This window comes from Octopus bimaculoides, chromosome 7 (assembly GCF_001194135.2).
Source record: "Octopus bimaculoides isolate UCB-OBI-ISO-001 chromosome 7, ASM119413v2, whole genome shotgun sequence".
NCBI classification, from domain to species: domain Eukaryota; kingdom Metazoa; phylum Mollusca; class Cephalopoda; order Octopoda; family Octopodidae; genus Octopus; species Octopus bimaculoides.
The window spans coordinates 15,634,714-15,650,747 of NC_068987.1; the positions used below are offsets into that span (position 1 = coordinate 15,634,714).

At 38.6% G+C, this 16,034-nt stretch overlaps 1 protein-coding gene across 7 annotated transcripts in view; it reads left to right on the forward strand.

Annotated features, from left to right (window-relative positions):
• The window catches only part of LOC106873376 (probable phosphorylase b kinase regulatory subunit alpha), a 106,059-nt gene that overhangs the window by 5,949 nt on the left and 84,076 nt on the right, over positions 1-16,034 (forward strand). For all 7 annotated transcript variants that reach the window (XM_052969281.1, XM_052969282.1, XM_014920707.2 and 4 more), the window contains exons 2-14: positions 2,101-2,256; positions 3,537-3,753; positions 5,139-5,221; positions 6,766-6,846; positions 7,586-7,684; positions 8,276-8,317; positions 8,675-8,779; positions 9,669-9,722; positions 9,938-10,060; positions 11,443-11,538; positions 13,229-13,336; positions 14,042-14,120; positions 15,383-15,517. In XM_052969281.1, the coding sequence (XP_052825241.1) occupies positions 2,101-2,256; positions 3,537-3,753; positions 5,139-5,221; positions 6,766-6,846; positions 7,586-7,684; positions 8,276-8,317; positions 8,675-8,779; positions 9,669-9,722; positions 9,938-10,060; positions 11,443-11,538; positions 13,229-13,336; positions 14,042-14,120; positions 15,383-15,517 (1,378 nt within the window). The remainder of the gene's footprint in view (positions 1-2,100; positions 2,257-3,536; positions 3,754-5,138; positions 5,222-6,765; positions 6,847-7,585; positions 7,685-8,275; positions 8,318-8,674; positions 8,780-9,668; positions 9,723-9,937; positions 10,061-11,442; positions 11,539-13,228; positions 13,337-14,041; positions 14,121-15,382; positions 15,518-16,034) is intronic.

Below are 16,034 nucleotides of genomic sequence, written 5' to 3' on the forward strand. Positions count from 1 at the left end.
TATTTCACATTGCTCCAGTCCAGTCAGCTGGCAAAAATGAGTAGTACCTGTATTTCAAAGGGCCAGCCTTGTCTCACATTGTGTCACGCTGAATATCCCCGAGAACTACGTTAGGGGTACACGTGTCTGTGGAGTGCTCAGCCACTTGCACGTTAATTTCACGAGCAAGCTGTTCCATTGATCGTATCAGCTGGGACCTGCATCGTCGTAACCAACGGAGTGCTCCTACAATATGTGTGTGCGCCTGTCCCACTACTGCTTGATAACCAATATTGGTATGTTTACATTCCCATTACCTAGCAGTTCCGCAAAAGATATCGATAGAATAAGTACAAAGCTTAATTAAAAGAAAATAATAAATACTGGGGTTGATTCATTTGACTAAAAATCCTCCAAAGCAGTGCTCTAACATGGTCGCAGTCTAATGATCGAAACCAGTAAAAGCTTAAAAATAAAGCTGAGAATGAGCTTTGCATTCTTACCTCAAAATCATTTTCAGTGATTTCTTTTTCCATGATAATTTGGATTAGATGTTTCTGCAATATGACGCAATGCCACAGTTTTTTTTCAATCAGTTCCTATTACCGTCCTGTCGTTTAAATTTAATCAACTTAGAAAACATTATTTGACCTCTAAGATTCATTCACTGCTTTTCCCCTTCCTCAGTTTTGTAAACTGTCATGATTTTTTCTGAAGCTTTCATTTTGTATTCTTTCTCTTTTTCCTTTTTAACCACAAATTCATATATTTGGGTATGAATTGTTGGAGCCAGTCCATTTACAGTGTAACAATATCTCTGCAGCTATACACTGATGTGGTATTTTTTTTTCAGCTTGACTGCAACAACTAGAATAACATCCAAATGTATGCTTCTATTTTCTTCTATGTTTACTCACCACATTTTTTCTTTTACTGTAAAAGCATGTAGCTCTGTGGTAAGTATGCTGGGCTCACAATCATAAGGTTATGGGCTTGAGTCTTGAACTAGCTTGGTGGGTACTTTGTATTTTATACTTGTTTCAGTCATTTGACTTTGGCCTAGTCAAATGTTTCAACCCCAGTACTTATTTTTGTCTTTTCTAAAGTCTGATACTTACTTTATCAGTCTCTTTTACTGAACTGCTAAGTTATGGGGGACGTAAACAACACACCAACACCAGTTGTCAAGTGGTTGTGTGGGGACAAACTCATATGTAGTCTGATCAATAAGTATCTGAACTGTTGCTATAGTAACGAAGCTAAATAACAGAGAGTGAAGCTTCTTGGCACAAATTGACCTTGAACTCTGCTAAGCACTGCAGTAAACAGTGGAAGTGAGCTAGAATGTTAAAACTTAGTGCACATGCACAGCAGAGCTCAAGGTCAATCTGTGTCAAACAGCTTCACTCTGCATGCTTTAGCTTCGTTACTATGGTAGCAGTCCGGATATTTATTGATCAGACCATATATATATGTGTGTGTGTGTGTGTGTGTGTGTGTGGTAAGCAGAGTTAGCAGTTGGAATAACCAACTAAGGGATAAGAATATCCGTTCTTACTACTGGTATCTTTTACCTATGTTAACCCTGGGCATGGGTATGCAAGCACACTATGCTCATAGGGTACAGGTAATAACAGAATAAACAAGAGTTTATCAGGAATCAGATTTAAATAAGCAGAAAATGGAGAAAACTTTTGATCTACAAACAAACAAATTGACCAGCATCAGTTAATTGTCCCCCTATCACCACTTGATGTTGGTGTATTTACGTCCCTGTAACTTAGTGGTCCGGCAAAAGAGACCGATAAAATAAGTGCTAGGCCTAAGAAATAAGTCCTGGGGTCAATTTGTTTGACTAAAACCCTTCAAGGCAGTGCTCCAGTATGGTCCCAGACAAATGACTGAAACAAGTAGAGGAATAAAGTTAATTCATAGAGCAATGTGGACCTTATTTAGTGCAATGTAGGATGTCACCCTTTTCAACCCTTTCAGTTAATAGACAACCCACTGAACCTCACAAACACAGGCATTTCGTTTTATTTGTCTTTCTCCATGTTTTATTTCTTTGAAATTTGTTTTATGTTTTACAAAATCTAACATATTATTCTTGTAAACTTTCAGAATGTAGCAAGTGGACTGATAACTACCACTAAAGACCGACATGCTTGGGTGCGTGACAATGTCTACAGTGTCATGGCAGTATGGGGATTGGCTCTGGCCTATCGGAAAACGGCAGATTTTGACGAAGATCGATCGAAAGCATACGAGTTAGAGCAAGTAGGTGACTTTGAATTTTTTAGTAATAGTAGTAGTTTTTAAACCTTGTACTTATTCTATCAGTCTCTTTTGCCAAACTACTAAGTTATGGGGATATAGACAAACCAACACTGGTTGTCAAGCAGTGGTGGGGGACAAACACAGGCCCAAAAACAAACATAAATATATATGCATATGACAGGCTTCTTACAGTTTCCATCTACCAAATCCACTTGTAAGACTTTGGTCAGCCTGACGCTATAATAGAAGACATTTGCCCAAGGTGTCACGCTGTGGGGCTGAACCTGGAACCATGAGGCTGGGAAGCAAACTTCAAATCACATGGTAGTAGTGGTGGTGGTGGTGGTGGGGTTTGAATATTTGGAATAAATAAGAAATTGATCTGTAGCTTAGTTACAAAATTAATCTCAACACTTCTAAAACAAACTTTGTTTTACATTCATCGTAAGTTGAATTTAACGTTAGCGTCTTATGAAGCTAAATTTATAAGTTCTAAAATTGCAGAAAAATCTGTGACTGGGCAGTTTAGCTTAATGGTAAAGCACTTGACGAGTAATCACAGGGATGTGAGTTTGAGTCTCATGACTGGCCAGTAACGTATTTTTCTGCAATGTATGGATAATTTATCCTGATCCGGCTATTTGTTACCATTATCATGCATTTGAGAATTTAAAAAATTTATTTCTCTTCCTTTCATTACATCTCAACACTTCTAAAGCAAACTTTGTTTGTTTACTTTCATCGTAAGTTGAATTTAATAATTTATTGTTTAGCCCAGGCTAACCCCATCTAGCAGAACTATGTTCAAAGGTACTCCAACTGCAGCCATTCCTCCTTTTACTCAGGCATAATGCACAATATGCAATATGTCCTTTTCTAAGACAGCAGGGTATAATCTGAGAGAGAGATGGAGAAAGAGAGAGAAATTGGTTACTATTTCTAGCAGGTCAACCATATAGACGTTCTTTCATTGCCTCAATCTCGTATCAGTGAAGGTGCATTCCCAATGTAGCATTGTTTATGCTAATTTGTTGTCCTGCTTATGCTAATGTGCAATTTCTGTGTGTTTGTGTGGATATAGGGTTTCTGTGGACACCAGCTTTATCAGTTTGAGTTGAGGTTAAAAACTAAAGCAATGAATGAATTGTAGGTATGAGTTGGATGTGGCAGTTAATGTGCTAAAGAAAAGAACCCAAATATTTATGGATTAATTCTATGTAAAAATCTTACATTTTTCTTTATCCTTGTTTTTAATATTGCTACTCTCATTAAATTCACAGTCTGTTGTGAAGCTGATGCGGGGAATTTTACGAGCCATGACAATGCAAGTGCATAAACTGGAGAAGTTCAAAGTGACACAAAGCGCAGTGGATTCACTTCATGCAAAATATGACTCTGAGACATGTCAACCTGTTGAAGGCGATCTTGAGTGGGGTCATTTGCAAATAGATGCCACATCACTGTATGTACTTATGTTGTCTGAAATGACAGCCTCAGGTATGTGTTGCTTGTTAATTTATTTTTCACTATAAGTAGGACGGAGGATGTTCAGGCTAAATTTGATGATTTTTGGTCTCCTTGTTTAAGGAACAGTTTAATGTATTATTGGTGAATAGTTAATAGCATTGGAGAGTATAAAGGTTGAAGTTGTAATTGGGAAAAAAATTAGCTGACATAGAATGCTAGAAGCCTTCTGAATATTGGAAAAGAGTTACGTGTACCATGATGATTTAAGCCAGGTGTCAAAATGCCAACATCATGATTGCTGCTGAATGCTCTATGAACCCTATAAAGGCTGTAAGGTGTTACATGGATATTATGGAAACCAAATTCCCCCAAAACGAGGATGGTCTTTGGATGTGTTTCCAGTGAGGGTAATATCATGCCTCCCCACATCAATGAACAGGGTCTTAAGATCGATTCTGATCATTATGTGAAACTGCTGGAGACTGGTCAAAACCTGGCTGGAGAGGGTTGCTGCTAGAAGGCCGTATGTGTGGCAGCAAGATTCAGCTCCTTGCCATACCTCCAGAAAGAATCAGAAATGGTTGTTGGAGAATTTTTATGACTACACCAGCCCTAATTGTTGGCCTCCTAATTCCTCTGATTGTAATACCATAGATTGCTATATTTGGGGTGCAATTGAAAAAGATACCAACTGCTCTGCCTGCAACACTAAAGCCAAGCTGGTGATTGTGTTCAAGGAGGTATTTGAAGATCTTCCCCAGGACACAATGAGGAACACATGTGCCAGGTTCCAGAGTTGTCTATAAATCATGATGGAAGCTGAGGCTGTTATTTCCCAGTATTAATCTAGTTGATACCATATATCTATCCATCCATCTATCTGACTTTTCATCCATCCATGTATCTGTCCATCCATCTGTCCATCTGTCCGTCCATCCATCTATCCATTCATTCATCCATCCATTTATATATATTGTGGGTAAGTTGTTGGATTGCAAATGTGGATTATCATTGTGGAGTAGATGGTAGGTGTCTGTCCATCCAGCCAGCCAGACAGCCACCTGTCTGTCTATCCATCCATTTATCTATCCATCCATTTATCTGTCCATCCATCCATCCACCTGTCCAATCACCTGCCATGACCATCTTGTTTTTTTCTTTAGGCATAGTATATTTAAGAATACACCATCCTTTGTGTCCCTCCTTTTTCCCCCTTAAGACTGTAGAGTATGATTTGAGAGGGAGATGTTGCTGCTATTTTTATTTCCAACAGATTGTGCCACAGTGTAGAGTCTCTCTCTTTCTCTCTTTCACATTGGCTCAAAGTGATTCTGTTAAATGTTATTGTCTCATATTTATTCAGTACATTATTTTTATATATTTTTTATAGTGTTATTTTATTATTATTTCATTAGGTTTAAAAATTATATTTTCATTGGACGAAGTTGCTTTTATACAGAATCTGGTATTTTACATTCAAGCTGCTTACCGTATCCCAGTAAGTATAAAAGGATTTTTTTTTATAAACTGAACCACTCCCTTTGTGTCTTTTTGTTTTGGGTCTTGATTGGTAAATTTTCATATTCTACAATGATTCTTATACAAGTTTACAGAAACAATACCATCACCAATAAAATATAGCACCTGTCAGTTCCTGGGGTTGATAAGACAGCAAGCTGGCAGAATTGTTAGCATGCTGGGCAAAATGCTTAGCAGTGTTTCATTTGTCTTTCCGTTCTGAGTTCAAATTCCACCAAGGTCCACTTTGTCTTTCATTCTTTTGGGGTTGATAAAATAAGCACCAGTTGAACTCTGGAGTTGATGTAATGGACTTAGCCGCTCCCCCTCTCCCAATATTTCAGGCTTTGTGCCTATAACAGAAAGTGTCACTACTATTATTATTATTATTAAGACGGCAAGCTGACAGAATCATTAGCACACTGGGTAAAATGCTTAGCAACATTTCATCCATCTTTATGTTCTGAGTTCAAATTCTGTTGAGGTTGACTATGCCTGTTATCCTGTTGGGGTCAATGAAATAAGTACCAGTTGAACTTTGGTGTTGATGTAATCTACTTACCACCTTCCCCGAAATTGCTGGCCTTGTGCCAAAATTCGGAATCAGTTAATGGGGTTGATGGTTTCAGCTAATTTGCTTCCTTCAAAATTGCTGGTCTTGTATCGTAATCAGAAACCATTTCTTATGTCTTAAAGAAATATATGATTTTTTTTATATAGGCATGGCTGTTGTGTTGAGAAGTTTGCTTTCCAACCACATGGTTCTAGGTTCAATCCCACTGCGTGGCTCCTTCGGAAAGTGTTTTGTACTGTAGCCTTGGGCTGATCAAAGCCTTGTGAGTAGATTCGGTTGACACAAACTGAAAGAAGACCATCATATATATGTGTGTGGAGGGGTGTGTGTGTCTGTGTTTGTGTTTATCCCTCACCACCTCTTGACAACTGATGTTGGTGTGCTTCTGTTCCCATAACTTAGTGATTCAGCAAAAGAGATTGATTGAATAAGTACCAGGCTTTAAAAAAATATGTTCTGGGGTCAATTCGGTCAACTAAGATTCTTCAAGGCAGTGCCTCAGCATGTCTGCAGGTTAATGGCTGAACCAAATAAAAGAGAAAAGATATTTCTTTGTATGGCCGATGCTGGTGTCACATAACTGGCACTTGTGCCAGTGGCATGTAAAGCACACCCTTTGATCGTTGGGCCTTATGGAGGCAATGACAAGTGACTGGACCTTTGGTGATGTGCCATGCTTGAGAAGACCTGTCAAGCCAGGTGAAATCATAACCATGACCAATGCCGGTGTCACATAACTGGTACCCATGCTTGTGACATGTAGAAAATACCCATTATACTCTTGGAGTGGTTGGCATTAGGAAGGGCATCTAAACCATACCAAACCATATTGGAACCTGCTGTAGCCCTCCAGTTTATCAGTTTCAGTTAAAGCATCTAACCCATGCCAGCATGGAAAGCAGATGCTAAATGATGATGTTTGCTTAAAAGTTGAATGCTTTCTCTTTCAGGACTATGGTATTTGGGAACGAGGTGACAAAACCAACCATGGATTGCCAGAACTCAATTCAAGTTCTATTGGGATGGCCAAGGTAATTGTTAATTTATGTTATAATCATAACAACAACAATCACTAAAAGCAACAACAGCAACATTCTCATCATCGTCATCATCATCATCAGTATTATGAATTTAATCATCATCATCACCATTGATATTACTATTACTAATATGATTATAATTGTGATCATCATCATCATCATCATCATCATCTCTGCTGTTATCACAACTTAGATTACTATACCCTCCCTCCATTTTCATTGCTTTTGTAATCATCCTCATCATCCTCCTCCTCCCCACCAACATCATCACCATTATCACTATCGTCATTCTCCATCACTACTACCACCACTACTAGAACAACCATCACCACAACCATCATCATCCTCGCCTCTCACCACCACCATCATCACCATCACCACTATCACCATTAGCTCTCACTACCACCATCGCATCACCACCATCATCACTGCTACCACAGTTATCATCATCACTTCCATTCCCACCACCCATTACCACACGCCTCCTCCTCCTACTCCTCCTACTCCTCCTCCTCCTCCTCCTCCTCATCATCATCATCATTGCCTCTAACATTAGCTTATTATGATGATTATGATAATGATGATCATCAGTACCTCCACCACAATTATATTCTCTTGCATTACCAACACCAAAACAAAATAAACAAATAAAAAAATTAAACGCTTTTCATTTAAGTAGTAGTAGTAGTAGTAGTAGTAGTAGTAATGAAATTTTACTTGTTATTTGTAGGCTGCTTTAGAAGCTATTGATGGCCTTGACCTTTTTGGGTCACGTGGCGGTCCCAACTCAGTGATTCATGTTTTGCCTGATGAAGCTCAACAATGTCAGGTAAGTTTTACTATTATTATTCATCATCATCATCGTTTAACGTCCGCTTTCCATGCTGGCATGGGTTGGACGATTTGACTGAGGACTGGTGAAACCAGATGACTACACCAGGCTCCAATCTGATCTGGCAGAGTTTCTACAGCTGGATGTCCTTCCTAATGCCAACTGCGCCAAGAGTGTAGTGGGTGCTTTTACGTGCCACTGGCACAAAGGCCAGTCAGGCGGTACTGGCAACGGCCACGCTCAAAATGGTGTTTTTTACGTGCCACCTGCACAGGAGCCAGTCCAGCGCCACTGGCAACGACCTTGCTTGAATGTTGAATAAAACCATAATGAACTGATCTTCAAAACACTTAGTGGTATTGAGTTCAAATCTCACCAAGTTTGACCTTGTCTTTCATCCTTTTGGAGTCGATGAAACAAATACCAGCTGAGTACTGAGGTCAGTGTAATCAACTAGGCTCCTCCCACCAAATTTCAGGTTTTGTGCCTACAGTAGAAAGTATTGTTGTTATTATTATTATTAAGGTGGGAGAGCTGGCAGAATCGTTATCTGAAATAACACCTTTTAATCATTTCCTCTAATTTCAGGCTATATTCCATTCGATGTTACCTCGGGAATCTAATTCAAAGGTAACATATTTTGTTTTGTCTATTCTGTTTTCAAGTTATTTGATTTTAACCTGCATATGATTATAATGTGTTTAGATATATACATGTGTGTGTGTGGCAAAAATGAATTGTACCTGTAATTCAAAGGGCCAGCTTTGTCACATTCTTTGTCATACTGAATCTCCTGAGAATTATGTTAAGGGTATGCTTGTTTGTGGAATGATCAGCCACATTCATGCTAATGTCCTGAGTAGGTTGTTCTGTTGATCGGATCAGCTGAAACATTTGTCATCGTAACTAATGAAGAGCCACTATATTGATATATTCCTGATGTATTGTTTAACAGTTTATTCATTTTCATTCTCTGTCTCTATGCAGGAAATTGATGCTGGTTTATTAAGTGTGATTAGCTATCCTGCTTTTGCCTGTGATAAACCTGAACTCATTCTGGAAACTAAAAAACATATTCAAGAAAAATTACAAGTAAGACATATTTTCTTTTTATGATTGTCTTTTATCCTTCTATATATAAGTTTGAGTCATTGAACTATTGGCCTGCTGTAACACTGCTTTCAAAGATTTTTAATCAATCGTTTATCCCAGTACTTCATCTTTGACTTCATTTATCAAATAACTATGTCTTCCTTAGTATAAAAGCTTGTTAACACTTTAGTATTTAAACCAGCCATATCTGACCAAAATATTTAATCTGTTTTATGTTCAAACTGACCAGATCCAGGCTCTCACACCTACCCTACAATGTTATTCTACATTAAGTAATTAGACGATCAAGATCTTGAAGATATGAGATAATGCATGATTAATTCAAATCAATGTGAATCAATAAGCATGTTATGTTTTATAGAATAATCTGAACTCTAAAGGGTTAAGTCAATAACAGTATTTTTGTTTGATGCACTGATTCATATTGGCTTCAAATTTTGGCACAAGGTCAGAAGTTTTCGGGGAGGGATCAAACCAATTAAACTGACCCCAGTGCTTGACCCCAGTACTTATTTTATCGATCCGAAAGGATGAAAGGCAACGTCCACCTTGGCGGAATTTGAACTCAGAATGTAAAGACAGATGAAATGCCATCAAGCCTTTTACATCATTCACCTGTTTACTCAACACAGATCTCTTATCTCTTCCTCTCTCTATTTCTATCTCACTCTCTGACTGGATGTCCCTATCTATCTATCCACCAGTCTCTGTTCTCTCTCTCTCTCACTCTCTCCTCCTCTTTCTCTCTCTCTCTCTCCCTCTCCCCCCCTCTCTCTCTCTCTACTTCTATCTATATAGCTACTCACCCACTTTCCACCTTTACTGTTGTTCTTCACTTTATCATTTCTTTAACATTTTCCTTTACCAGGGCAGATATGGTTGTTCTCGCTTTCTCCGCGATGGTTACAAGACAGCCATTGAGGTGAGTTTTTCTTATACATCTTCTGCTGCAAAAACTAAATGTTAAAATTTAACTCTTCATTTATAAAAAACTTAACTTTTCATTTATATTTGTATTTTCTTTAAATATACTTCAGAAAGAACTGCTTTTTCATATCAGTGCTAATATTAATGTTACTCAGAGAGAAGAGGGTATTTTTGTCTATGATCCAAGTGGGTTGTTGTTATTTATTGTAGGATCCTAACAGATTATATTATGAACCTGGAGAGCTGATGAAGTTTGAACATATTGAGTGTGAGTGGCCTCTGTTCTTCACCTACTTCGTTCTGGATGGACTTTTCACTAATAACATGGAACAGGTAAGACTCTGTATGGTTTCCTCTTTCTTTGTATTCTGTTGTGTGTTGTATTTTGGGTTGTTGTTTTTTTTGTAATTAATTAAACAAGAGTCATCCTCTCTCATCAATCTTTCTTTCACCTTCTGGACACAAGATAGCTCCTTGGTACTGACCACTAAAGAGTGGAGTAATGTAGAACAGAAGATACTTTAGACTTACTGGGAACACAACCTCTGAAGTATCCAGTGTCATGATAAACTGCTATTTCTCTCTTTTTCCTACTCTCTCTCTCTCTTTCTCTCTCTCTCTCTTTCTCTCTCTCTCTCTTCTTATATTTGTGTACATGTCTGTATGTGCAACTTTATAAATCAATGGGCTCAAACAGATCATGTGGCAATGCTGCCAGTACCTCCAATGCTCCACTACATGTCTGATCTGCAATAATAAGGCATGCAAGACAAATCGTGGTCTGAAATGCCACCTCCAGCTTCATCAAGAACAGCTGCCACAAACTAATGAAATTAATCCTGTGCAAATCCAAGAGCAATGCGTCACTTGTGTTTAATATCATGTAAATCATTGGCTGACCTGGAAAGTCATATCTGTGCACATGTAAGGATGAAGGTGAATGAGAGCAATCAGGCTGAACGTGAGACGTCTGTCATCTGTTAAAATGAGGCAATCATCATATGTGTGTGTGTGTGTGTGTGTTATAAATGCAAGGCACATAATTCCAGTGCTCAGAGTTACACGTTTCCTATCATTCAGTTGGTTATCCAACCCCATTTTCTTCTGAAAAATCTGTTTGACTATATTTTGGAATATTATATGAAAATTATGAAGAAAAACACTAGTTTTTATGTTCTTTTTAAAAAACCTTGCAAGCAACACAGGCAATAATGGCTGTTGTGAGCTCAGATTTTTCATTTAATTTTTGGCTCTCATGGGACTGCTCCAAACATATTAAACTTCATACAGACAGGGTCACTCTAATGACTTTCTTCATGAAATCTCATTGTAGTTTAAGTATTATTTGAAAGTAATATTTCTAATACAGTGCAATTGTGTGCATGAATTTGTGTACCTCTGTGCGTTTTGTATACATGTGCATGTAAATGTACTTGCGCCCATATATGCACACTTACATATATACACACACACATATTCATACATATACATGGATACATTTACATACATACACACACACACGTGCATGCACACACACACACACACACACACACACACACAACAGATATATGAGTGTATGCATCATATTCCCTATTTTACAGGTCATTTTGTATTCAGTTCACTTTGGCAGAAGAGTAAAAGAGAATTGATCTTTGCTGATTTGAAATTTTTAATCTTTTAATAGAAGAATCTTTTGTTTATGTATTTATATTCAGACTGAAAGGTACCGGTCTCTTTTGGATGATGTCATTCACAAAAATGACGAAGGCTTAACACTGGTTCCAGAGCTTTACATGGTACCTCATGAAAAGGTAACCTAAATTTTCTGCACATCAGGTTTTTTTTTTTTCAGTTTGTTTTTCATCATGATGGGCTTTTTTCAGTTTCCTATACTCAATCCACTCACACAGCTTTGGTCAACCTGGAACTATTGTAGAGAACACTTCCCCAAGGTGCCACACAATGGTAAACTCCATCATCATGATCAAAGGCAGTACTTAACATCCATTTTTTTAACATATTGGCTTGGGTTGGATGGTTTGACAGGAGCTGGCAAGCCAGAGAGCTGCACCAGACTCCAATGATCTGTTTTGGGATGGTTTCTACAGCAGAATAATACCCTTCCTAATGTCAATTACTTTACAGAGTGTACTGTGTCCTTTCTACATGGCACAAGATTGAGTGCTTTTTACATGGTACCAGCACCCAATACACTCTGTGGAGTGATTGGCGTTAAGAAGGGTATCCAGCCATAGAAAGCAAGCCAAAATACTATGGGATCTTGTGCAGACCCTAGCCTCACCAGTTCCTGCCAAGCCATGCCAGCCTGGAAAACAGACATTAAATGATGATGATGATGATGAGAAATTCTGTTGTGGTAGGCAGGTCAATACATACACACAGATGCAGACATGGCTGTGGAGTGGAGGAGTTCATTTTGCAATCACATGGCTTCAGGCTCTGTTATGCTTTCATGCTGAACTGCAAACAAATGGCACCACGTGTTTGCAGCCCATTTGTTTGCTTACAAGCAGCAAACACGCGAATATCAGGAGTGACACAAACACCAACACAGACACACACACACACACATGATGAGCTTCTTTCAGTTTCTATCTTCCAAGTTCCCTGACAAGGCTTTAGTTGGCCTGGGGTTTTCATGGAAGACGCTTACCCAAGGTGAAACACAGTGGGACTGAACCCAAAACCTTCTGGTTTCAAGGCAGACTTTTGAACCACACAGCCATATTCAAGTGAATTCTCAATTCTTTTATAAAGCCAACAGATAACCTAACCTGATGTGTACAGTTATGTCATCAACCAATTGACCAAACACTTAAACCTGATTTCACATTCCACTCTTCCTCGATCAACCATTTTACAGTTTCTTCTCTCTTAATTGACAACTGTACTAATCCTTTTTGTTATTGGGACAAGGTCTGAGATTTTAAAGGATGGGGCAAGTCAATTAGATCAACCCCAGCACTTGATTTGTACTTATTTTATCAATTTCCAAAAGGATGAAAGGCAAAGTTGACCATAGCAGAATTTGAACTCAGAACATGAAGACAGATGGCATTTCCACTAAGCATTTTGTGTGGCATGCTAAAGCTTCTACCAGCTAGCTGCCTTTAGCCCTTCAGCATTCAGATTATTCTGTCAAATGTTATGGCTATTCGTTCACATTGTTATGAATTAATTACGGATTATCTGTAGCTTTGAGGTTTTCATAATGTAATAGCTTATTTTTAGGATATTGTAGGGTAGGTGTGAGAGGCTGGATTTGGCTAGTTTGAATATAAAACACGTAGAATATTTTGGCCAGATATGGCCAGTTTGAATACTAAAGGGTTAAAGAATTATTAATCCATTCTATTATAAGCACAAGGCCTGAAATTTTGGAAAGGTGCGTGGTGGGATAACAACTATAAAATCTACAAGCTGTATATAAATTCTTAAACAAACACTGATATGTATACATCTTCTTCTTTTCCTTCTTAGGTTGATGCGGAATTTAAGAATCCTAAATCTCAAAAAAGAAAAGCTATTGGAAGATTACCACATTTGTGGTCTCAGTCGCTGTATGTCGTAGGGAGACTCATCTATGAGGTTAGTCATCTAAAATGGTCTGATCTTCTTTGTTCATTTGATATATCATATCATCATCATCATTTAACCGTTTTTCTATGCTTGCATGGGTCAAACAGAATTTGTTGAGGCGGATTTTCTATGACCACATGCCCTTCAATAAAAACTTCACTTGTGTAATGAGGGTGCTCACTTATGACTATCACATGATATCAAAACAAGGGTACACACACATACACACACACACACACACACACACACACACACATGACAGGTTTCATTCAGTTTCCTCCTATGAAATCCACTCACAGTGCTTTGGTTGGCTTGGGGCTATAGTAGAAAACACTCAAGGCACTACTGCACAATAGGCCTGAACGTGAGACTTCGTGGTTGGTTATATAGTGATGTATATGTGTGTGCTCGGTTGAATTAGTACTGGATTATTAATTCACAGAGCAACATGACATGAAATATTTTGCTCAAGAACACAACACACCACCTGGTCCAGAAATTGAAACCACAATCTCATGATCATGAGTGCAACACCCTAACCACTAGGCTATGTTGCCTCACATACAAACATACACACAAACACACATACATACATACATACATATATGTTTATATGTCATCGTATTGAATAATACTTGGTTATATATATCCCAAATATTCTCACCTTTCCAATTAAAGGAAAAGGTTAAAATATTTCATTTCTTACTTTGCCAGGGATTCCTGTCTCCAGGAGAGTTAGATCCATTGAACAGACGTTTAGTATCTACTGCACGCCCAGATGTCGTTGTTCAAGGTAAGATGACCCTTTTGTTGAGCTTTATCTATATGGGTATAAGGAAATGAATAACAGTAGAGGTATAGAAAATTAATTTGATTGAGTTGCTATCTTCTTGTTCTGTATATTGTGGGTTCAGATTCATGATACAAATACTAGCTTGTACCACAAAAACCCTACTATGACATCCAGTCCTTGTTGCAATGTGGTGGCTTGTATACCTTAATGACCCCTGAGAGCTATGCCAACAAAGCACAAACTCCTTGTAGGGCTTCCCATGCTGGATGAATCAAAGGATAGGGGCCAGACTAATATGCAACACCTCTTCCCAATGGCAAAAATGGGTTTCTGTAGGACCAACACACCTACCGAGACAAAAATGCAAAACTATAGAAGCATTGATGACAATTCCAAACCAACAATACCAGGGAGAGGAAGGCTTTTCCTTTTGGGAAAGACAGCCCAGTGTTAAGAATAATGGAGAAAAGTCATCAATGGCTTATGCTTCACAGGAGTGAAGGGTTTCAGTAGTCACAAAAAGAAGAGGCTTCCTGGAATGCTCAATAAAATGGTTGGCATTAGGAAACTGCTCAGATTGTGCAACAGAACAGATTCTGCTAAAGTCACCCAAAGTCAGGAATTGGTGAAAGAAGTAAACTCAGTGATAGATTACTTGCCACTTCAGAATGGAAGCAAGTCATCTGATGGGTTATCACAATTTACATCTACTCAGTTTCATTCACAGAGTATGGGTTGATCTGAGACTACGGTAGAAAATACTTGTCCAGGGTTCCACTCTGTAGGATTAAACATTCAAGCATAATTTGTGTGTGTTGGCACTCCGTCGCTTACGACGTCGAGGGTTCCAGTTGATCCGATCAACGGAACAGCCTGCTTGTGAAATTAACATGCAAGTGGCTGAGCACTCCACAGACATGTGTACCTTAACGTAGTTCTCAGGGATATTCAGCGTGACACAGTGTGACAAGGCTGACCCTTTGAATTACAGGCACAACAGAAACAGAGAGAAAGTTGTGGTGAAAGAGTACAGCAAGGTTTACCACCATCCCCTGCCAGAGCCTCGTGTAGCTTTAGGTGTTTTCGCTCAATAAACACTCACAACGCCCGGTCTGGGAATCGAAACTGTGATCTTATGACCGTGAGTCCAGTGCCTTAACCACTGGGCCATTGCGCCTCCACAGTGTAAATTAAACATTTTATATATATATCAAACTTTGTACTCAATCTATTTTTTTAAAATTAATTTTCTTCTTTTCCAGTGGTAATTTTAGCTGAAGATGAATTTATCCAAGAACGTCTCTCAGACTATGGTATTGAAGTGCAAACAACTAAAGAAGTAGAGCCTATAAAAGTCTACCCAGCTCGTATTTTAAGTTACATCTACTCTTTCCTGGGTATGTTCTGTTTTTGTTTTTGTTGTTATTTTTCCCTTTCTGCTTCATGGTTTCACTCCTTAGGTTACAACCATACACAGGCAGTTCCTTTCAAACGCTTAAGAAGATTAACATTTTCAAGTCAGGTTTACTAATCTTTATTTATTGAATGGCTAAGTTTATCTTCAGTTATATCCCATTTTGTGAGATACCTCCTCTTAAGACATAATTACCCTAACTGACAGCATATAAGATACATTTTCTTTTAGAAAAAAAATGTCTCAAAACAAATCACTGTTGGTCATCACCATTGTTTAACGTCCGCTTTCCATACTAGCATGGGTTAGACGATTTGACTGAGGACTGATGAACCAGGTGGCTACACCAGGCTCCAATCTGATTTGGCAGAGTTTTCACAGCTGGATGCCCTACCTAATGCTAACCACTCCGAGAGTGTAGTGGGTGCTTTTACGTGTCACCGGCACGAAGGCCAGTCAGGCGGTACTGGCAACGGCCACGCTCGAAATGGTGTTTTTTA